Consider the following 24,345-nt stretch of genomic DNA (forward strand, 5'->3'; position numbering starts at 1 on the left):
GATAGCAAAGTTTAAGTACTTATTATCACAGACTTACGGGAAAGATGGCGAAAGGCAAAATGGTCAGGGGTTGGTAACTGGCAAAGTCTGGAGGAAGACTTAAAATGAACAGCACAAACCTGGGTGGCTGTAAGAGCAGTGGTGGGATCCTGTCAGAAATGGGGAAGTTAGGAGGAGTGGGAAGATTAGGGTTAGAGAAGTAGTTCTGAGAGTCATTTCCACAGAAAAGATCACTTGAACCATTTGAGCAGATGAGATCCTGCCAGATGTTGAGGGAAAGGCCTGGGAGAGTGAGGCAACAAGGGGACAAGGAGACAGCATGGTCAGATGAACAACCGGGATTGGCATTTATTTTGTGCTGGGATTTTTGTCTAAATAGACAAGACCTGGGCAAGTTTATATCACTAGAAGCAGGAAAGGACTGAGTGGAGGAGGGAAAGCATAAAGTTAGGGGACAGAGGGGAGACTCAAAGGGCTGAGCAGCCGAAGAAGGCAGAAAGGGCTGGAAAGAAAGACTTGCTCTTGCTGCTCCAAGAATGGAGCAGAATCAAGGTGGCGGAGGTCATCACCAGTAGGGAAGTGTTGAGGAAAGGGCCTCGGGTTGGTTTAATTAAGTAGGAGGTAACATCATCTTGGGTTGGTTTAATTAAGTAGGAGGTGACGTCATCTTCCCCAAAGACTTTTCTGGGCCACTGCTGGAGAAGAGAAGTCTAAGCAGGAGCCCTGGCACCACAAACAGTGGCCAAAGGAGATGGACACAGGCAGTGCAACAAGAGCCCGGAGAGAGCTGGGCCATCCAGGTCCTTGGGGGACACATCACTAACCACAAAGGACAAAGGCTTGCTGAAGACGGGGCAGTGAGAAGCCCAGATGGGCAAGGGCCTGAGGCTGCAGAGACAACAGAATACAGGTAGAAGAGGGACACTACAACATGTGGGCTAGGCGCCTGGAAAAGGGCACCGGGCCAGGCCATCCCTTGAGCAATGGTGCATCTCTTAGCCCACTGCTGGTGGCTGAGGAGACTCTTTGCGAGTGTACAGATCCTATAAGTGGAATCCCAATGCTCAGAGGCAGGGAGAGGCCCCCTCTGTGGCTGAGGGCTGGCCGACCAGACGAACAAGGCATTGGGAAAGGTTTGGCAAGCATGTGGCCGATTCCGGGGAGGGGGGGGGTGCTGAGGGGCCACAAGGCCAAACGTTGTCACCGAATGTGATTCTCCCCCACTGGAGAGCAGCAGATCAGGTCACAAGGATTCTCAGAGCCGCAGTGCGGGCAGAAAGGAAATGGGGAGTGCTCCCCACTAATTCTCTGACTTCTAATTTAAAGTCCAGTTAGGATGAAAGACTATGAGCCAAAGTCATCATTATGTCTTACCAAAAAGAGACACACAACAGAATCAAAACCCTTTTCCCTATCTCAGGGGCATCAAGGTAGTGCCATGCATGGAGCTCTAGGCCAGGAAGATCTGGGTTCAAAGGCAGCAGACGTTCAGTAGCCTGGGACCCTGAGCAAGTCATTTAATCTTCATCTCAGTTTCCTCAACTGAAAAACAAAGATAAGACTTCCCAGGGCTGTTGTCAGGGTCAAAAAGCATAATTTGTATATAGTGCTTAGCACAGTGTCTTGCATATAATAGGAGCTTACTAAATGCTCCAAGTCTCAGAGGAACAGAGCAATGTGAAAATACTGAGCCCTACAAGACCCAGCAGCTACTGCTCTAGGATTCAGAAGTCTAATCCTTCTCCTGTCTCTCTTCAAGGAAAGTTTTGTAAAAATGAACAAGAAAATAGGGAAAAATACAGACCTCATATACAATAGCTAAGATACATGCCACCTGAAGTAGCACATTCTTTAAAGTATTATCTAAATTCCCTACATAAAACCTATTTTAAGCTATGTAAATCTGATACATTATGAAAGTCAATATGCACAGATTTTAAAATACTTTTTACTAATGCATGTAATGAAATATACTGATTATGCACATTCATTTAATTGGGTACAATTAAAATAATGAGATTTAAATACTGAATATTTTAAAAATAAAAGTATCAGTTGGAAATTAGCATATGAATTTAATGTTCATGAAATTTCCAATGCTATTATTAAATATGAGGTAATGAGGAAAGAGGAAATTAGCCTCAGAACCAGGATGAGCTAGGTTCAAATGACCAATTACATCTAGAGCAATCCATTCATTCAGGAAATGCTCTCAGAACTCAAAGTGAACAAGAGATGGGCCCCAGAATTCTCAGACTCAGACCAGGCCAAAAAGTCATGTAGAAATCCAATGAGAACTTCAGTGTTTTCTTCCACCTCAGAACTACCCGCACACCTGCTTCCGCCACCCAGCAAGTCCAGCACTAGTACCAAGGAGCCTCTCAAGGTAAGACTTCAAGACTCTGTGTCCAGGGACAAGAGCCAAGGAAACCATTGAGAAAGGTCTCAAAGGGTTAGAAAGCGACAACCACCAGCACACTGCTGGACAGACTGGGCCAGGCCATGCCCAGGGAGGCTGAGATCCCTAACACTCTGGCCTCAGACTCTGAATGGACTCCCGAAGAAGCAGAACTCTGGACTGCAAAGATCCAGGAGGGCCAAACCCCAGTAGGGAGAAGCTGGCAGAAGAACCCAGGAGATTCCAAATAAGACCAAGCCGGGCCAATCCATCTCAATAAAAAATATAAGGAAGGAGGCAGGGCCTGGCTCTGACCTCAAGTCCAATTTAGGGAAAGAGATGAAGAAATCAAAATAAATCCCATTCACAAAAACATAACAGCCATAGAGAGGAAACAAGATCTAAAAGAATACCCAGAAGAAATGAAGCAGCAGATAAAAAAAAGAAACTCAAGTAGAGTTGGAAGGAGAATAAGGAGCATATAAATATCTGTGTGTGTGTATATATATATATATACACACTAGTATATATGCATATAAATATACATGCATATATGGTTAGCTGTAACATCAGAAAACAACAGGTCAAGGAGAGAGAACTTAGGAATCACTGAACTCCATGTGTATTACAAAGGGAAAAGAAAATCTAGATAGGACAAATCACAAAATTGTAAGTAAATACTGCCTGGATCTCTCAGAATCAGAGTGAAAAGACAGAAAGATAGATAGAGAGATTGATTGCCTTCTGAAGAGAGTCATAATGATCAGGTGCAAATGAGAATCAGGGTAGGAGCTCCCCTCTGCTCAGAGACATAGACTGCAAACCCGCAATCTGTGTGGCAAAAAGGTACTTATTGGCACCAAGAAGCCGGTTTGCTAGGAAGACAGACTTCTTGGTGGACAAAGAGTCCTGGCAGGACAGCTTACTAAGAAGACAGCTTCCTGGGCATATATAATCCTGTTTAGGATTCCAGGTTCAAAGTTGTTTTTTTATTAACTGTCTGGGGCTTCAATTCAATTCAAAATTGAATGAGATTCAGTCAATGTTCACAATGCCCTGGGCCTAGATCGCTAACTGAAAAGAGATTACTTAACTGGGACTTTGAGCTACTGGAAGTGGCTCTGGACTAATCTTCAACTCAATAGAGGGTGCAACCACTGGCCACAATCTCCAATTGAATAAGACCATTTAACTGGGAATTTACAAGCTTTTCCCAGGGTCTTGGAGTACCCCTGAAGGGGACATAGTTTACATCCTGGGGCTCCCAAAAGATCTCAGTTTATGTCAATAACAATAGCAAGCACTGACAAGAGCTTTCCCAAATGTGGTCTCATTTTACCCTTATCACAGCCCTAAAAAGTGGGTGCCATTATTATTTCCATTTTACAGATGAGGAAACTAAGGCAGACAGTAGTCACCCAGCTAGTCAGCATCTGAGGCTAGATTTGGATGTGAGTCTTCCAGACTCCTGGCCCAGTCCTTAGCGCCAAAATCCAAAGCAAGCATCCAGAAAGCAGGAATTCAAGTACCAGGGGATGAGCGCCAGGATCAATCACCCAAGATCTGATGCTTAAATTAGAATCCACTCTTAGGAACCTGCATCAGCAAGGAAACAAGCAGGCTTGGGGGGAGTTTTTAAGGGGGAAGATAACTGGGAGAACTGAAACCAGCTGGACAAACTTCTTATTCCTCAAATTTCATTTAAATGGAGGAACAAAAGAGCCAGAACCCAAGAAGAAGCTTTGGGCTGCCTTGTAGACCCAAAGGAAGGGTAGAAAAAACATAATCACTATAAAAAATGACAAAAGTTAATTCGGGACAATCTTTGGTAGTGTGAAGACGGAGGAGTAAGAATAACCAATAGAAAGTTGGCTCTGATGGGAGCTCTGGCTAACCATGCCTCCAGAAGAGTGTGGGGGGCACGAGCCAGGGAGAAGTTCATTTTGGGACGGAGTCACTGTAGGATAGGGTCTGTTTGCCTGTTCATTTGTTATGAGTTTTTCTTTATTTTTCTTGAGGCAAAGGAGAGCAAGAGTGATGTTCCCCCCCCCCCCAAAAAAAAAAGGGCCATTGGAACATTTGCAAACAGGCATAGAAGATAAAACAAGGAAGTTAAGGAGGAACTACATATGATAAAGGCAGTTTTGAAAGTAACATGTAAATATGTTTATTTATATATATGTGTATATGTGTATATATATATATATATATATATATATATATATATTAAAGTAGGTAAAGTAAAATGAAAATTCAAAGCCTCATACAGATTTCTCTTTTTGTGTTCTGTTCTATGTGGAAATGTTCTTTTTCTGGGTGTTTCAAGTTCAGTGTTTTGTTTTGTTTTGTTTTAATTAAGAAAATAAGGGGAATTTTTGAGAAAATAATTTTCAAATCCATACCCTAAGAAGTGACAATCTAATAATAGAAGTCTATCAATGTACAAATACATCTTTATGAAATAAAATGCCTCTCATATCCTGATAATAGAAAATTTAAGAAACAAAAGATCTTTCCAAGCTTGTTAGATAAATGGATTATTTTAAATTGCCTTCAGCTATCCTTTAAAAAACATGATATAACAAGCATCATATGTACTTGAAGAAAACTCTTTTATTAAAAAAATAAACATATTAAGACTAAAGCTGGAAAAGTCAGAGATTGAATGAATCAACATTATTTTATTTTCCACTCTGTAAAAATGAAAGTAATAATAGTTTTTGTCAACAATTCAAAAAACTCTTGAAAGATTTTGGTATCTAGTAGAGATATCATTCTCTTGTAAAACTGATATATCTGGTTATAAAACCCATCACTACTTCAGGACCAGGGAAGAGGATGTTAAAAACAAAAAAACCCAATCTATTTAGTACTTAATAAACTCAGGATCACAAATTTAAGAAGTATATGGACCTGGGAGCTAGATCAACTGTCATCAAACTCAAGCCTCCCTGGTGCAGACCTAAAGCAGATTAAGATATAAGTGGAAAATATTTTAAAAACTAAACACAATGATAACATCCAGAATGTTAGTTTGTGATTTGCTTGATCCCTTACGATTTGAGTCTGTTGCCTCCTCTCTAGACCCAGGTGAAAAACTTGGCCCAAGATCACATAGGAAATACAAGGTCGGGTGACTACCAAAGTACCTGCTGATTCTCTATCCCACCACAATGCATCTCAAGCTTGACTCTTAGGAAATCCGCTGTGTTAACTTACCAGAAAAAGCTTTATGTTAAACCTCAAAATCTGATTATTTTGGTGAGAATAATGACATTCCATGGCTAAGTTCAATTTTATATGTAATCATTTAAAAAAAAAAACGAATAGTCTTTAAATCAACAATTTAGCACTCACCTCCAGTAATAGTTCTAGGTCTATAATGAGAAGATGAGAATTTCAGCATTTGTAATAATAATTTTTGTCATTTCAGAGATTTTCAAAACTACATTTTTATGTAGATCTTTTGAAATTATCTAAGTCTCAAGTTGGATCCTTCCCTTTTCCCCCTTAGCCATCTCTTAGATCAAGAAAATTTTTAAAAAGATAAAAATTAATACAGTTATCAAGAAAAAAAATCTGAGAAATGATTCAACGTTCCATGCCCATGAAAATTGCCAACTTGCCTCCAATTCTGTAAGAATAAAAGGGAACCATCCTTTCATGCATCCTACCTCCTTTTGCTTCATTTTTTATAAGTCCACATGAAATCTTTTCATGCTGTATTCATCCTATCTGTCGTTTCATTCAGCACAATAAGATTCCCCTATATTCATACACATTTGTTAAGCACCTAATTCAACTGATGAACATCTACTTTGTTTCCAAAATGGCACTTCTGAAATTCTGGTAATTTTACTGATCAATCAATAGCTAAAGACTCTATATAGCAAGATACATCTGCACTTATGAGAAATCACTGTGGAGAGAAGATCCATCTTCTTCATCACTACCAACAACAACTGCTGACCAATGCTACCAATAGGCTGATGGACACAGGAGCACTGGAAGCAGTGATATCCTCCTGATCACTGGTCCTGCTTTTAGTCCAGCCCTCATCTTGGAGGCTGTGGAGAGGGCACCCACTCTCCCTGTTATCTGCCAACCAGTTGCCATCTGCATCTGAAGTTTTACCTGAAACAGTAAGTCTCCCCGAGAAAGATACAGAAAGCAGCAGGGGCCAAGGCTGCCTCCACCATCTGGATCTCCACAGACCTAGTGAAGACGGGCCAGAATCTTCATCTTGGGACTCTTGGGAGAAGCCAGGCCTCAGTCTAGTGCCCTCCACCACCATCCTGAGAATTCAGGCCCAGGATGATGCTGCCTGGCCACTGCTCCTTCAGAGATTACAGCCATTGCTATGGGAGACTCCAACAGGGAAGTTCTCTAAAAACCTTGGCTCTGTCCAACATCCCAAACTTACACTTTCCTTAGCAGAAATGACATGACAGACAAAGTATTACCAGCTGCCGAGCAACTGCTCCCTCAGAGCCATGGCAAGTTTCCTTCCTGAGCCTGAATCCTTCCCTCAGAGCCCTCTTCCTGATGGAAGATGAGTTCTTTGAGATCACAGGCAGTCTGTGCTTCTCTCTGCATGTCCCCAGGGCTGGGATAGGTACTTTGCACACAGTCATTACTAAATTAGTAAGTGATTACTAAAGGTTTCAGTCATTCCTCTTTCCTGATTGCTACTCAATGGCATCTGTAACTGTTGATTTTAAATACCTGGAATAGGATCTACAAAATCCCTGTGACGGAAAAGGGAACTTGAGGGAAGTTTAAGTTACTCTAGACACTAAGGGGGGGGGGGGGGGGGGGGGGGGGGGGGGAGAGAGAGAGAGAGAGAGAGAGAGAGAAAGAGAGAGAATGAGAATGAATTACATTTTCTTTCCATGAATGTATGCTTTCTTCTTTTTCTAAAGTTCCCTTCCTCCTCATACTGTGGCTGTTGTAGACATCTGTATTTTTTTTAGAAAGTAGTTATCTCATTTATTTATGTTTTGTATTCAAGAACTGCTGACAGTCTAGATGTGTAATAAATATAAAAACTTGAAAAATGCAGATGCCTAAGGAAAAACAAGCAGATTGAGCTTAAATGCTTTAAGGAAGATTACTGGAGTTTGTATGAAAAATGAGATTTGTACCAAAGTGAAAAGATCCACATCTAAACAGCATCTTTCTACTGGGATCCATTCCTCATTGTGCTTCAGAGGATGCTGGTGATTCACTGTCTGATATGATCCTCCTTCAGTCCAGCCTGCCAAGAACTCAGATAAAACTTTATTGTAGCAGCTCTTCCCCAAAGGGTCACAGCAGGTATGTATACATAGCTGTCATGGACACGAACAACACAGGAAAGTCATTTGCTGTCACTGACCTTTCTGTAACCAGGCCTTAATATGAGACTGGCATTGTTAAAGAACCAAATTCACCTGTCTCCAAACACACATGCAAGAGAAAGAGGTCTATGCTTAAAGTACATGGTTTTCGTTCAGTAATAAATCAAAGCAATAGTTTCCAAAGTGTCCCATTCCTTGGGGTAGCTTGATGGCACAGCAGATAGACCACCAGCTCTGAAGCAGGAGAATATGAGTTCAAATCTGGTCTCAGACACTTTACTAGCTGTGTGACTTATGCAAGTCATTTAACCCCAATTGCCTCATCCATGAATAAATAAATAAAACAAAGTGTCCCATTATTTACATATATTTTTCCCCCAAAATATTTTGTTATTTGCTACTCTTAACATTCATCCATACTACAAAATCCTCTGTACCTATTTATAGAAACACAACTATTTTGTTCTAAAAAACAAAAACAAAATAACAATAGAACAAGATTTCGGGCAGGAGGACTCTAGGCCAAGCTTTAATGACAGGAAGAGTATGTTATGACAGACTGTGCTCCAAGAGACTCAACCATTTTGCCTGTTTTTTTTTTTTCCCCTTGGCATAAGAACAAAATAAGCCAATTGATTTTATCTTATCACTAATACCAAAAAGAACAACTCAAGGTTCATGTGACTGATAATGGATTTATTTGACTGGATCATCTCCAAGGTCCCTCTAACTCAAAAGTGCTTCAATTCTCACCTTGCATTTAAAATAAAGTTATCACCTTCTGACTGTTTGCTGAGAGGCAGTATGGGATGGCAGAGCTAGCTGGTCCCAAAGTCTGACACGCTCTGCCACACTCTCACTAGGTGGATGTGGACCAGTCATTGACTTCCCCATGCCCAGATTAAGACCACAAGGCAGAGAAGGAATCAATGTGGAGGAATGTAGCCAAAAAATAAATGAACAAAAATCCTAGGCACATTACTCATTTCCCAAGGATTGAAAATAAAGTCCCGTGTGAACAAAGAGGGGATTCTGAAAAGAAGCCTTCCCCACTTTCCTTCAAGCATCTGTGATTCCACCCTTAGCAGCCTTCTCTTGACCAACACTATACTCTTTACAATGTAGTAGATAGAGAACATTACAAACCTGTAAAAGGGAGTAAAGCACGGACTTGTCTGATAGGTCAGGAGGCTAAGGAGCTTCTGGGAACTTGATGAGGCTTTGGGCCAATACAAGAAGGGGAGCTATGGCTATGGTTTCAGTGCCTTGAGGTTTATCTATTTGAATGCTTCTTAATGTCAGACTTGGTTTTTTCAAATATTTTTAAATGAAGTCTTGATTAAACAATTTTGCCTACTCAGAAATCTCAATTATCTCCGACTTTTTGAAGTGTTCTGTTTTCTAAAGGAAATGATTAATTAATTAAATTATTTTAATTAAATAAATTAATTAATTAATTAAACCAAATGATTAAGAAAACAAGCTGAGACTTTAGACTTATTTAACAATATTAATTCACCTGTTAGGCTTTGGACTTGGTACCCATAGTCATGGTGTCATGGGAAGAACACTAAACTTGGATTCAGTGTGATCATATATGGATCATTTAAATCTAAACCTCATTCTACTCATCTGTAAAATGGGAATAATAATATCTGTGAAAACTTCTTCATAGAGTTCTGAGGCTGAGTAGACATGATATACAACATGATATATAAAGGGATGGTGCAAATGCCAATAAGTTGGTATATGCATAATAATAATTGTACACAGTAATGAACCAAAGAGCACCTGGAAGATCTTTAGTCAAAGATTATCGTAGAGTCCATTTTACCAAACCATTTTACAAAATCTTCAATAAGATGGAACAAAATAGGTTTAATTTAACAGGACTCTCATTTCACTGAATTTGGCACTAGTCTTAGAGACCAGGAACTTTTAAAGCTGATTAAAACTAGGGATTAGACTGGTCAATGTAACATTCATCAAGTAATTAACAAAAATTGAAACCAATTAGGTAGTAATAATATGCTATTCAGAAACTTACTATTTACTATGAATATAAAAATAATTTTCCCCATTTTTCTACTTTCCCACTGAATAGGAGATATCTTTATTTCTGATAGTCTTCAAGAAGATAGCCTTCAATTAAAAAAAAATGTAAGAAGGAAAAACTACCATTCAAGCAAGGTAAATAGAGGACGATATGCGAATCTTGGGACCCTGAAAACACTAAGAAAATTTTTTAAATGTTATCCATTAATCATGATTCCTAATTTACATTATGTATGTTCACTTTTTGAAAGGGGATACTAGTCAAGCTGCCAAGCAACCTAAGCTTCAACATTCTAGCAGCAGCTGTAGCCTCCGCACAATCTCAGAACATTGGTCTCTTTAGGTCTCAAGTCAAATATCAGGAAACTTGCACTTTCTGCCTCCCATTTTTATTAAGCACATACAAGATCCACTTCTCAGAGAGACATCTTATCTCTATTTTGGCTCCAATGCTATGAGTTATAATTCCAAACATTTTAAATATATAGGAAGCTTTAAAACAGAAAATCACAAAGTCTATCTTGTTAGAATAGTATTATTCTAATTTCATTCTCTTTATCAGTGATAATATTTCTAAGCATAAAATAAATTATATTGAAATGCCAAATTTCAACCTGTTTTAAATATGTATACTTCTATAGTTAAGTAACAGGAAATACTTATTAATATAAGTCACTCTTGATTACCTGCAGTTTAATGGCATAATTTATTTTTCTGAATATTTTTCCTAAAACTATGTGCTTTTTACTGTCACAATCATAATTCTTTTTATTTTCTACATAGAAAGAACTCTTTCTATCCTTGGGGAAATACCAGAATATACTGGGCATCTGAGAAATACGATTAAATTAACTTAATTACTTCATGTTGACTTGATAAGTCACTGCTCTTTAATGCAAAAACTGCCACTTGCGATTAATGGCTGTTGGTTCAGCTTCAATTGATCAAGTGTCTGCTACACATAAAACATTCAGGAAAATGAGGTCTTTCTTACAGCAATTCAGTAGAGAAGTCTTGTCCCAGGGGCACGTAGATCTGAAGTACAAGAAACCGCTGGATCAGACCAACTAGAATAAAAGGGGAAGAGAAATGGACAACATCATGAGGACCAGGACAGTTATATATACACACACATCATTAGGACAAACATCATTAACAGGCGAAATCTTTTAGCACTTTGGCAGTGCAGACCAGGGCTTCTTCAACTTTTTCCATTCACACCCCTTTTTGTCTGAGAAATTCTTATACTGACCTCAGATGTACAAGTATATAAAATAGGTGTACATTTACCAATAGTAAATCATAATTTTGTGATCCCCACATGAATTACAAGACCCCATCTGAGGAAGCAAATTATAGTTTAAAAAGCTGGGATACAGACCAAGTACTGTAATAGTGCTGCTGTTGCTGACGACTCCCAACTATGGGAAAGTAAATGAGAACTTAAAAAAAAAAACCCAACCCTCAAATTTCAACCGACCCTGCTTCCTTAAAATTTCATATGTAGTCTTAGTGAAATTTTTATGAAAATAAAAAAAACCTAATTTTTTATTTACCATTTTTATTAGGTTATAAGAGAATGAACACAAAGCACTAGAATCCCCATAGGCACATAAACTTGAACTACAGAATCCCATCAAAGTTACCATAAAAACAGGGAGAAATTATTTTCATTCTCTGACAGTTTTAACTTTATTAAACAACTTAATAAAAACAATCAATCACAAAAAGAATTACAATTAGGACAAGTGTGCAAGCCAAAGTTTAATGAGCCATATCTGGCTCATATGGTTAAGTTTCCAAAGTCAAGTGAAATGGGGAATTACATTTTCATTTATAATGCCAACGTCTGTGAATCTGCTCATGGTATATGAATCATGATCTTATTGGATATTAGAGTTTTAAAATTTAAAAATTCCTTATCCCTAATTCCACTTGGACTGAAGGCATTAGGAAAAGCAGCAGCATCTTGTGCTTTGGTTAAGCAATACATAAGCATTCATTTCTTTCTTTAGATCTCTGACCAGTCTAACAAGCCACACTGCCTTCTTCCTGGACCAACATCTGTTATCAGGTCAAAGAGGCTGGTATGGGCAGGAGACAGAGGGGTCTTGCTTGTAGTTCAATTTAATCAGAATAACCTCAGGATAGTATGGGATAAGACAGTAAAGTCAAAGTGCATTCCGAGAAGTAAAGTCTTCAAGGGCTCCTCATCACTAATTTTGTTGGTGGTGATCCCTTATCAGTGCTGCCCTTTCAAAAAATAAGTGACTGTCAACTCTCCAATAGATAAATAACAAAGGACATGAATAAACAGCTCTCGAAATCACAAACTATTAAAAATCATTTAAAAGCATGCCCCAAATATTTATTTATTTATTTTTCTTTTTTTTCTTTTTCATCTTTTTTATTTTTTTATTATAGTAACTTTTTATTGACAGAACCCATGCCAGGGTAATTTTTTTACAACATTATCCCTTGCACTCACTTCTGTTCCGATTTTTCCCTCCCACCCTCCACCCCCTCCCCTAGATGGCAAGGTAAAGGTAAAAATAACCCGGGAAGAAAAACAAAAATGCAAACAGTTTACATTCATTTCCCAGTGTTTTTTCTTTGGGTGTAGCTGCTTCTGTCCATCATTGATCAATTGAAACTGAATTAGGTCTCTTTGTCAAAGAAATCAACTTCCATCAGATTACATCTTCATACAGTACCGTTGTTGACGTATATAATGATCTCTTGGTTCTGCTCATTTCACTTAGCATCAGTTCATGTAAGTCTCTCCAAGCCTCTCTGTATTCATCCTGCTGGTCATTTCTTACAGAACAATAATATTCCATAACATTCATATACCACAATTTACCCAACCATTCTCCAATTGATGGGCATCCACTCAGTTTCCAGTTTCTAGCCACTACAAACAGGGCTGCCACAAACATTTTATGCCCCAAATATTTAAAAACAAGAGAGATGAAAACCAAAACTCTGTAAGATTTCACACAGCCCTCAGAAAACTGGCAAAGCTGATGAAAAGTGGAAATAGTTAATGATGAAGAGATTATAAAAAGATAGGCACAATCATCTCAGAGGAAAGGTACGAAGACTAAGGAGGCTTAGGAAAAGTTTCTTGTTCAAGCTATGACTTTAACTGACACTGGAAGGAAACCAAGGAAGCAGAGAATTCTAGACATGGAGGACACAGAGAGAAACTGGGGGAATAGCAAGGAAGTCAGTTTACTGATGGCAGAAGGCTGAAAGGCCAAAAAGAGAAGCTAGGAAGGGTGGAAAGGGGTCAGGTGTTAATGAAGGGCTTTGAACAATAAAGGAGGTGTTTTATATTTCATCCTGGAGGTGATTAGGAGCTACTTGAGTTTATTGAGTAGGGGAGTAACGTAGATCCATAAAAATACAAATATATAATACAACGTTTTTAAAGAGGCAATGGGATGAATATAAAAGCTCATGCTCTAAGGACAAAAGTTAGGAGAAATGATAAAACTCATCATGAAATGAAGCTTGTGATTTGTGGTTCTTAGCTTTCTCACAAACTTCATTTCATGATGAGTTTTAACATACTAAAAGAACGAGTTAATGCAATTAAAGAGCATCAGAAATAAATGGAAAAATATGAAAAATAGAAAAGGTGTACTTTTCTGCAAAAGGACAAATTTCCCAACTCTGGAAAAAAAAGATACAAAAATAGAATTTGAAAACAAATCAATGAGCTTAACTTTGAATACTCCAAAATTTCTAGAATGTATTACTTCAAAGATACAGAAGAATAAATGCTAAACATAAAGAGCCAACATGACTTTATCAGGAATTGGTTATGTTAAACCAACCTTACTTCCTTTTTAGACACTATTACAAAGCTAATAAATAGATGAAATTTACCTATATTTTAGTAAAGCATTTCCTAATTTTTCATACCATTCTCAGAAAAAGACAGAAAAGTTTAACTAAATGGTTTCAGACTTGACTGAATGGCTTGACTCAAAGAATAGTAATTAATGGTTCGATCTCAGTTTGAAGAAGGTCCCAAGTAGAATGCCCCAGGGATCTTTTCCTAGCCCTTGAACAGTATATTTTATCTTTTACATGTCATAACTATTTGTTTTGTTATTGAACCCTAAGAAATTATGGGCCTTTTCTATCTGACTTGCAGCTCTGATAGCAGACACTCTTACTTTTCTAATTGCATTCCCAGTGCTTAGCAAAGTGCTTTGTACATGATAAGCACTTAATAAATGCTTTATTCATTTTTTGATGATATCTTAACTTCATACCTATCATTCTTTTCAAATGTTCAGATAATTCAAAAGGAGGAGCAATAGCTAGCATAGTGATGACACCATCAGGGAATTTAAAAATATCTCAACAGGGTAGAATGTTGGACCAAATATAAGAAGAACTCTAATAGGATATATATAAAAATTCTTAAACTTTAATTTAAAAAAAATGATGCCAATGGTAACTCCAGGTCATCACCTGGTCAAAAAGGGGTGTAGACTTTCCTTGGGCTCAGTGCTTGCCCTTACTATCTCCTTGCACAGGTCCTAGGGCCTGCATCCCTGAGACAAACCCGAAGGTTTGCTGGCTGCTGCTCAATTTCCAGAGGTATCAAATTCCTTCAAAAGCTTCTTTCAAGTCACTTCTTAAGTTTCTCTCTTGGCATGAAGCACTTCAGTCTTCCCAAGTTAATTCAGGACTTGCTCCCATCTAGTTCCTATTTTTAATTGATTGACTCTGCCATTCAATCCTACACTATCCAACTCTTCTCAAGACTCCCTAGCTCCCCCAACACCTTGTCACCTTCAGCTACCACACCATCTGTCTCTTCCACTCCTACTCATGAGTTTTTGAAATGAGCAAGAGAAAAATCACAAAACCATGATGACTTGATCCTCTACAAATTTATGTGATTTATTTTTGAATTCAAACCTCACAAGCCTTTTTAATTATCTCTAATGGATTCTCTGTCCCACTCTTCACAGAGGCTATTTCCTTCTCTTATTTTAATCAAGCATCTCCTCAGTACATGTGTAAAATATGATCATCAAGATGTTACAAGGAGGGAAAGTAGTTGATGCCTTCTCAACTGCCGTTTTCTAAGTAATAGCATTTTTCATTTTTTTCCCATTATATCTCTTTCTTGAGAGCTCTTGTGAAACAATCCCAATATTTTCAGGATTGTATCTTTTTCAAAACAAATTTCCTACATGGGTATTTAATCAAGCCCTGAAATTCTTACTGATTTCATTTTCTTGAGTGTATTTCAACTTCCTCATATGATGTATCCAGTACTAAGGTGTTTGTGATTCCACTATCACTAATAATAAGAATAGGATCCTGTATGCTGACAAATATGCTGACAAACGAGTTCCATTTTTGGTCACTTTGTTGTCTTCCTACCAGTTTCACCTATAACATTACTTGGAAGGATATGATTGATTCCAGGTTGGCTGGATCTTAGGTCAAGCTTTCCCTGTCCTTGTTTTCATTTCTACTGTTTTTCCCTGTTTTGTGAAGAGAACTGGTTCAAGCCATCTTCTGAAATGCTTTACAAATGAGTTTGTATTCAAACCAAAAATGCCTTTCTTTAGCTTCTATCTTTCTTCTCACTGTGCAAGGAAATCAAAGGTTTTCTGATGAAAACAGTTTCAGAGTCCTTTTAGATTTTTTATTGCAACAATTGCTTTGAACCACTTAATTTTTTGCAAGAAATGGTGATAATCAAGGTCAATATTTTTGCCCTTTTTCAATTTCCCATTTTTTAGCTTAGGTAGCCATTTAAAAAGGTCAGGTTGAAGCAGCTTTAGTAATTTTAAGCATTCTTATCATCTTTATTTTCTTCTTATTTGATGTTGATTTTACCCTTAAGCTCTAAGATCTCAATGGTGACTTATAAACAGACAGCTAATTTTGATTTGAATCAACCAGAAACCAGATGTTTTCCTTGTTAGAATACAGTCAGTTTCTTTTTTTATTGGATACTGAGTGCTTAGCATGTCCTGGGCCTTTTTCTTTTTTTATTGGATACTGAGTGTTTAGCATGTCCTGGGCCTTTGACTCTCTTACACAAGAAAATTTGATTTTTGAGGAAGTGATAACCTTTGATAGTTTTCATTTCTTAACTGAAGTTACTGAATATAAAGGTATGTGTTAATTTGGTCATCTTGTTAATAGTGTATCTTGTTAAATTTCTTAAAAATCTCCTCATTTATTTTCTGTACCAGATGTTGATGAATAAGCCCTAAGTACATTCATCATAGTCTTTTTCTTTTACACATCATAGGAACATGCTATTACTCTTCTTGTTGTCTTTAAGTATGTGATGAAATCAATTACATCACTTTTTAAAAATAAATTTGATGTACTTCTATACTTGTACTACTTCTTCCCTTCCCAGAGAGTCATCTCATGTAATAATGTTTTTAAAGAGATAAGAACAACAGAAAAACATCAGCAAAATTGATCAATGCATCACAAGTCTAAAAACATATACAATGGACAATACTTGTAGTCGTCCCACATCTACAAAGAAGTGGGGGTGAAAGGTCTTCTCCTATCTCTTTTATGGAGCTAATTTTGGTCTCTGTAGATCTGCAGCATTCACTTTTGATTTTTTTTTTTTTTGGTGATCACTCTTTCCATTACATTGTGGTAATCCTTTTGTAAATGGAGGGAAGAATATCATTCTTAAATTCATATAAACCTTTCTGCATGCTTTTTGGTATATATCCTAGTCATTTTTCATAGTGCAGTAATATTCCATTACATTCATATACTACTTCTATCTTAAAAGATATATATTTGTGTATATGGTGACTTTCTTATCAATGACCTCCTTGGGGTATAAATCCAAGTGTGGAATCTCTAGATAAAAGAGTATGGATATTTCAATCACTTCATTTGCAGGAGTCCAGATTGCTTTCAAAAGTAGTTATACTGATTCATATTTCCACTTACTAGTGTATCTATCTTCCTATACTCCTCCAATACTGACTCTTCCACCTTTTGTTATCTTTGTTAATTGTTAGGGCTATTTTAACATGCACATCTTTTCTTATTAATGATCTAGAGCATTCTTTCACATGGTTAATAAGAATCCAAGATTCTTCTCCTGAAAGCCACTTGTTCATATCCTTTGATTGCTTGATCTATTGGGCAGTCATACTTCCATTTAGATGCAATTTCCTGTCATCTTTCTAGTTTCTTTATTTTGGGAATATCGACACTGAGGTAGGTTCAGTCCTTCCATTTTTGTCAATTCACTAGTTAGTGAACAAAGATCTTGGAGTTTAAGAGTATCTATAGTTAAGTCAAAATTTATTTATAGATGATCTCTCTTTCCTATCACTGTACAATTCTTGCACTGGCATTTTCTTTGAAACTAAAAATCCAAGATTGGTTTCATACTACAATGAAGGATCAGAGTAGGACTTTGTGAAAGTCAAAATTAAATATAAATTTAAATTTCCATTTTATCATTACCACAATTTGGACCTTGATATATACAAGTTAGCCCAAAAGTCCTAGGGAAGTTTTCAGGTGCTGGGTCACTCAACATTTAAGAATCCAATTTAAAAATTAACCTGGAATGGGTACAGAAGATGTCTTAGTGATATAAAGATTGAATCAAAAATATTTTAAAGCAAAATAGGGTATGTTAAACCTACAACCACTGTAGTTCAAACCTCAACTCTTTTGACCTAGACATAGACTTGCATCTATCCTCTATACATATTTCCTTATTCTTTCCTACTATCATTTCCTTTGTCAACTCAAGAAACTTCAGTGACTCCCCACTGCCTATCAAATAAAGTATTAACCCCTCACTGTGGCACACTAAGTCTCACAACTGGACACAATCTAAATATTTGGCTTTACTAACTATACTATTCTCCTTCATGTGCTCAAGGTTCCAGCCAAATTCTACTCCTGGTAGTCCTCCCTGCTCTTTGCCACATCCATGCATTGGCTATTTTGCCCAAAATGGACCTTCGGTCATCTCTTCTCTATTCTTCCAAGATCTAAATAAGCCTCCATTTTCTTCCTGAAGTCTACCACCTTACCCCAACTGTGAGGTGGATATTACCACTCCCATTGCAAATTTCACACAGACCTATCACAATTTTCTACACAACCTATCTGCCCTTTCCCCAACAGACTGTAAGTCTTTGTAAGTCTTTGCATCCCATGCCTGGTGCCTAAGTAGGTACTTAAGAAATCCATTTTAATTGACAGATGGAACATTACTTAAGTTCTTGTGGAAGTAAATTTATTTTCACACCAAGATTTTGACACATGTAATAAATATTTTTTATACATTTGCAATTTCATCTTCCACACTCAAGTTTTGCCCTGATGCCTCATGATATTTTTAAAGCTAGCTGACCTAGTAGATGGATGCTAGAGTCACAAAGACCTGAATCCAAACCATGCTTGGACACTTACTAGGTGTGTGACCTTGGACAACTAATTTAATCTCATTTGCCTCAATTTCCACATCTGTAAAATGAAGATAATAATAGAATCCACTTCCCAGGATGGTTGTGAGGACTAAAGCAGATAATATTTATAGAGTGTTTAGCACTCTATAATCCCATAGAAATTACATAGTACATGGTAATCCTATAGAAATGTTAGTAGTTGTAAATATTACAACCAAAACATAATGAAGCTAACATCTGGAAAGGTTCTACCAAGTTGGAAATGTCCAGTAACAGACAGATAGTCATCCAAGGAGTGGCTGAAGATTAACACAAGAGTTTGGTTATTAGGTGATTTTTTTTTTTTTTTTGTCCAAAGTAATTCATAAAACCATCTCTGAAGGGAAAGAGGGCTGTAATTTGCATTGCTGGAGGTAAAACTCATAAAGAAAAATCATGGAAACTTTGAAGAAAACCTGAAATAATTTATACATAATAAAAGGGGATGGGGGAATTTACATGGAGTTGGAATTTTAGTAATCCCTGACACAATAATATGAAGACTATCAATATTCAATCAAACATAATCCAGAAAGGCTGCCACCTTCACTGTTAGAAGATAAGCTTTTTGAGGGCAGGTATTATTTCAGTTCTGTCTTTGTATACCTCACATTTAACAAAACTTTTTAAAAAATTGATGCAAAATAATCTTTAATTTACTATTTCCCAAATGTTCTCCCCCCCCCCCCCATACAAGGAAGTTTCCACTTGATTTTTATCTCTTGTTTGAGAAATATTTCAGGCATGCTTAATTACAAAGTGCTCTACTAGTCATGGCAAACTTCTTGAAAAATTATTTTCTTTGAAATCAAAAGTATAAACTCAATTCCACATTAGTATGTTTTTTTTGTTAGTGAAAAAATCAGAACAATGAATAAGAAATGGAATGCAATTTAGGATATTAGTGTAATAATACTTACGGATCTGCTTATTCTCCTTTGGTAACTGAATTTTATTGGTCTGGCTACTGCCTTCAAGGACAAAGACAAAACTTTTAACTTCTTTATCAAACTCCTAGAAGATGTAAAAGAAAAAGCAAACAATACAGGATATTTCCATTTCAATTCCATTATAAAATCAAAGATAAAATCCCAAAGAAAAAATCCTTCAACAATATGAATTGGAATTAGAGGGTGTATTTGTGTTTGCAAAGGAGGCTGGGTTTTTCAAAAAAAAAGTAGTAAATTGGACTAGGCTCTCCTGGAGTATGCTCCCCACACCACAAGAAAGTTTCCACTGCTGAAAACTCAGACTGATTCTTCTTTACTATTTAATAGAATAGTTATAAAAAAGCCAAAGAAGCTTTCACGTTCAAGTGACTTGGATGACTCCAAGTTCTCAAAGGCTTTGCCAACTCTGTGAGATGCTACAGAGCCGGCTTGCATGCTTGTAACTCAGAAAGAGTAAGACAGATTATTAGTTACAATCTGAATGATAGAATATAACTACAGGGATAGAACTACAGATCCTTGAAGTAATAAAACAAAACTACAATGTTATTCTTTGCTATTAGTTGTGTGACCAAGTAACATATGATGTATTTAGGACTGCAAAGTCCTAAAGTTCAATTCATAACTTTATTTGACCTAGCATATTTCCTTATAATGAAGAATTATAAATATCTGAAAAGGTGATTCAGGATACTTTTGTTAACTATAAAGTTGCATTAACTATAAAGTTGCAACTAATTTGGGCCTATTACAATAAAAGTATTCAAGGTACAATAAGCATAATGAATCTAATTTCAAATGTGCAAAGTTTTAATTTAAATGGTCATCTATTATGAAATTAGAAGAAATGCAAGTAATAAGTTCTCTTATAATTAAGTCACACAGCTCTTATGTTTTCATTTTTAAAATTGATGAAAACTTTTTAAAATAAACTAAAATTATAGATTGAAATTATATTTAAATTATAATACTTACTTTCCAAATTACAGATGGACTGCCAGAGATCTTCCATTTTGCTCCAGGATTTTTGCCCTGGGCACTGAAGATTTCAACAAATGGCCCCCCCTACAAAATAAAAGTAAATAAAAAAAAATTAACAATGAATTAATTAACAAATATTCATTATATATATGTGAAGTACCAGGAATCTGACAAAGCACGGGAGATATAAAAATAAAATTCTCTATCCTAAAGTAGATTACAGTCTAGCCCACGAATGTGAAGGAGAATGAGAATCAAGATAGTAGGTGTCATTCTTGACTTTCTAACCTAGGGGACTAGATAGATGGTAGAATCCTTAATAGAAATAGCAAAGTTTGGAAGAGGCATGGATTTGAGGAGAAAGATATATTCAGTTTTAAAAATATCGAGTTTGAGATGCCTATGGGACATCCAAAAGAAGACAGCAAATACAAAAGTGGAAGCTCTAAAGAGACCACGGGACTGGATAAACAGATGAGTCATCAGCATAAAAATTAAATCCATGAGAACTAATTCCATTGAGAAAGAAGGGACTAAGATAGAACCTTGGGGGTCATCCATAAATTTGGGATATGATATAGACGATGTTTCAGCAAAGGAGACTGAAGAGCAGCAGTTAGAAAGGTAAAAGGAGAACCCAGAGAGAACAAGCAATGGTCTAAAACCCTAGAACAGACAATGTTCGGTTGGAGATGGGAGTCAACAGTGTGGAATATTGTATAAAAAGGTAAAAAGAAAAGAACTCTTGAGTACTATATTTCTGTTATGGGTGTACATAGAGAATACAAGTATAATTTGATTTTACTGTTAAAACATTAAAAAGAAAGTAGAGGTGGAAAGGGGATTATACCAGAAAAAGGGGAAAATGGAGGCAAAATGAGGGAAATTACATCTCAGGAAGAGACAAAGAAAACCTATTATAATAAGGGAAAAAAGGGAGGGGGATGAACATTATATGAATCTTACTTTCATCAGATTTGGCTCAAAGAGAAAATATTAGACATATTTGATTCCATTAAGAAACTTCTCTCACCTTATAGAAAAGTGGGAGGGGAGAGAGGAAAAGGAAAGGGGTAGGCTAAATAGAAGGGAAAACAGAAATAGTAAGGGGAAAGGTATAAGAAAGGGGGGAGGGACTCTAAAGGGGGAGAGCTGCTTGAGGCAAGTAGTACTCATAAGTAAAATACTGGGGAGAAGGAAAAGGAGAAAAGGAAATAGAAAATTATAATTTGGGGTTAATAATAAGATGTCAGGAAATACAGAATTAGTTTTAACTGTAAATGTGAATGGAGATGAGGAGAGCTGAGTGTAACTGAATCTGTAATATAGCTCTGATTAGGTATTAATGTGGAATACTACAAATGTCAAGAAAGATGAAAACTGAGAAAAGACAAGTCAGATTTGGCAATGAGGTGAGCACTAGTGACTTTAGAAAGAGGCAATTTCAATTAAGTAATGAGGTCTCTTCTGAGAAGGGAGTGAAACAATGGGTATGAAAAGCAATAACATCTCTTCCTAAAGTTTGGCTGATAAAGGAAGGAAAGATATGAGAAGAGACTTTGCAGATAGACTCTTAAGGATCTGTTGGGGATAGGGGAGATGGTATGTTTGGGAGAAGCACTAATTAAAGAAAAGAACAATATTCCAGGGTTAGGGAGAGATAGATGCCTGAGACTGCTAGGTGCTGGAGGAGAAGAGTCTAGGCAGGGAAGGTAATTAACAGCCTGGGACACTCACTGCTCATCAATCCCCCTCTCCTCCGTTCTCTTCATTCTAGGCTTCTGTGACACTGTGTCTCAGGTCTCCTTCTGTCAGACTGTTCCTTCTCTGTCTCCTGAGATGGTTTTTCATTCACTTCTCCTTCTTTAGCAGAACCAAATCTCTCATAATCCCTCTTTCATCTTACATTATCTCACTTAGGGAGATCATCAGCTCCCATGAGCTCAATCATCCTGTTTGCAGATGATCCCCAGTCTTCCATATCCAATAAAAGATATGGGATGATCAGTGAAACCAAATCCTTAACTAGTTAAGTTCCTCCTTCCAAACCAGAAATGCAAAAGATTTCTAGAAGGTTTGCTGTGCTGTGGTCAGAGGAGTAACAGGGGGCCAAAAGCCAGCATGATTTCTGCAGAAGAAAACAGAATCTTGGCTCTCATCAGTTAGCACCATGGTGAAGGACAAGGCCATTTCATAAAGGAACGTGGAAGACCTTCAGGGGAGGGTATGCAGGTCTCAGGGCCCTTAAAGGGCCCTGCACAAAACAGTATCTGTCTCTATCATCCAAAAGGATAAGGCTCAAAGCCACCTCCAAGCAATGAGGCAGAACACCCTTGTCTTCCAAAAGAACAGAACAGGGAACACAGTTAAAATGTGAAAGATTTACAAGGTTCAGATCAGGGATCGAGTAGACTGTACTAAGTCTCAGGTGAACCTAAAAATGTAGGATGGCAATTACACTCTCAGACAAAGCAACGATAAAAATGGACATGATTAAAGAGCGATTTAGAGGAAGTACATGAGAGTTAAACACGAACAAGAAGCAATTATAATGCTCAAGAGATATCCATCAAATAGCACAGCATCTAAACAACAAAAGGAAAAGCTAATCACACTACAGTGAGAAACAGACATGTGCTCTAGTCAGACTTAGACACGACTGACGATAAAAATAAACAAGTAGGAAATTGTAATATCAACTAAGTGTGTCCCCATCTGAGTGGCCTACGTGGCTATGGTAAAAATCATTTACAAGACTTCCTGGTAGTCCAGAGCATTAAAAACCCAGTCCAACAGAAATCAGGGCCTTCAGGTGCAACCTGTATTTTACTGCTGTTTGGAGCAATACACTATTAGATCATGTACATTTCTTTGTGGAGATGAGGAGAGCTGAGTGTTGCTGAATCTGTACTACAGCTCTGATTAGACATCCATGCTATATAACTAAGTAAATCTGCTTTTAAAAACTCTCAGACAATCTCTAAGTGTTTCATTTCGTTCCAGTCCTGTACCTAAGCCACCGGACAAGCATGAATAGGTCTGAATTATAACAAGAATTAAAGATCCGAATGAGATTTTTGAAAAGTTGGAGATGACAGATCTCTGACAATTATTGAAAAGAAAATGAAAAGGCAATATACTATATTTTTCAGCTGTGTGTGAAACCTTTACAAAAACTGATGACAGACTAAAGCATAAAAAAAATCTAGAATTTAAAAAATGCAAGAAAAGCATTTACTCTACTAACCACAACACAATAAAAATTATAATTAAAAATAATTTATGAAAAGATTCAAACAAATGAAACCTAAACAAAATGATCCTAAAGAATACAAGTGCCAAAAGAAGAAATCATAGAAACAATACATCAATTTCATCAATACACAATTTCATCATGTTAATAAAATAACAATGAAACAACATATCAAAGCTTTGTAAATGCAGCTAAAACTGCTCCCACAGAAAACTGTGTAACTAAATACTTTCACACACAAAAGAATCAATTAATGATTTAGATATGCTACTTAAGAAACTGGAAAACAAAAAATAAAAAAAAAACCAAAATTTATGAAAATCAAAGAAATGCTTAAAAATAAAAACAAAAAAATCACTAAAATGATCAAGTGAAAATGCAATCCTTAAAAAACTAAATATACAAAATGTGTTAATTTAATAAAAGGGAGAGCCAAATTGGCAACATAAAAAACGAAAAAGGATAATTCAAATAAAGATGAAATAAGTGAAATTATTAACAATTGTTTTCTCCAGTTATATGCTAACAAAATTGATCAGTTAAATAAAATGGATGAATATTTACAAAAATACAAAACACCCTTAACAGAACAAGAAAAAGATCATTTAAATAGTCTCAGAAAAAGAATTAGAACAACCATAAATGAGCTCCTAAAATAAAGGGGGGAAATGGTCTAGATGTATTTATAAGCAGATTCTACCCAACATTCAAAAAATGATTAACTCCAACATTTTATCAACTGTTGGAAAAGTTGTAAAAAAAGCATTCTCCAAAATTTTTCCTATGACATAAATCTGATCCTGGTACTAAAATAAGGAGATAAAAACCAGAGAATGAAAACTATAAACCAATATTTTTAATGACTAGGGATAGGGGT

General features: G+C 36.7%; 1 protein-coding gene across 6 annotated transcripts in view; it reads right to left on the reverse strand.

Annotated features, from left to right (window-relative positions):
• Nucleotides 1-24,345, reverse strand: part of C1H3orf67 (chromosome 1 C3orf67 homolog) — a 196,915-nt gene that overhangs the window by 167,493 nt on the left and 5,077 nt on the right. For all 6 annotated transcript variants that reach the window (XR_004232115.1, XR_004232116.1, XR_004232117.1 and 3 more), the window contains exons 2-4: nucleotides 20,210-20,299; nucleotides 19,205-19,298; nucleotides 10,787-10,859 (exon numbers count right to left, since the gene is read on the reverse strand). Coding sequence is in view for 3 of the 6 variants with exons in the window: in XM_031953419.1 (XP_031809279.1) it covers nucleotides 10,787-10,859; nucleotides 19,205-19,298; nucleotides 20,210-20,299 (257 nt within the window). In the remaining 3 variants the exon portion in view is untranslated. The remainder of the gene's footprint in view (nucleotides 1-10,786; nucleotides 10,860-19,204; nucleotides 19,299-20,209; nucleotides 20,300-24,345) is intronic.

The sequence above is a fragment of the Sarcophilus harrisii genome, chromosome 1 (genome assembly GCF_902635505.1).
Source record: "Sarcophilus harrisii chromosome 1, mSarHar1.11, whole genome shotgun sequence".
Taxonomy (NCBI): Eukaryota; Metazoa; Chordata; class Mammalia; order Dasyuromorphia; family Dasyuridae; genus Sarcophilus; species Sarcophilus harrisii.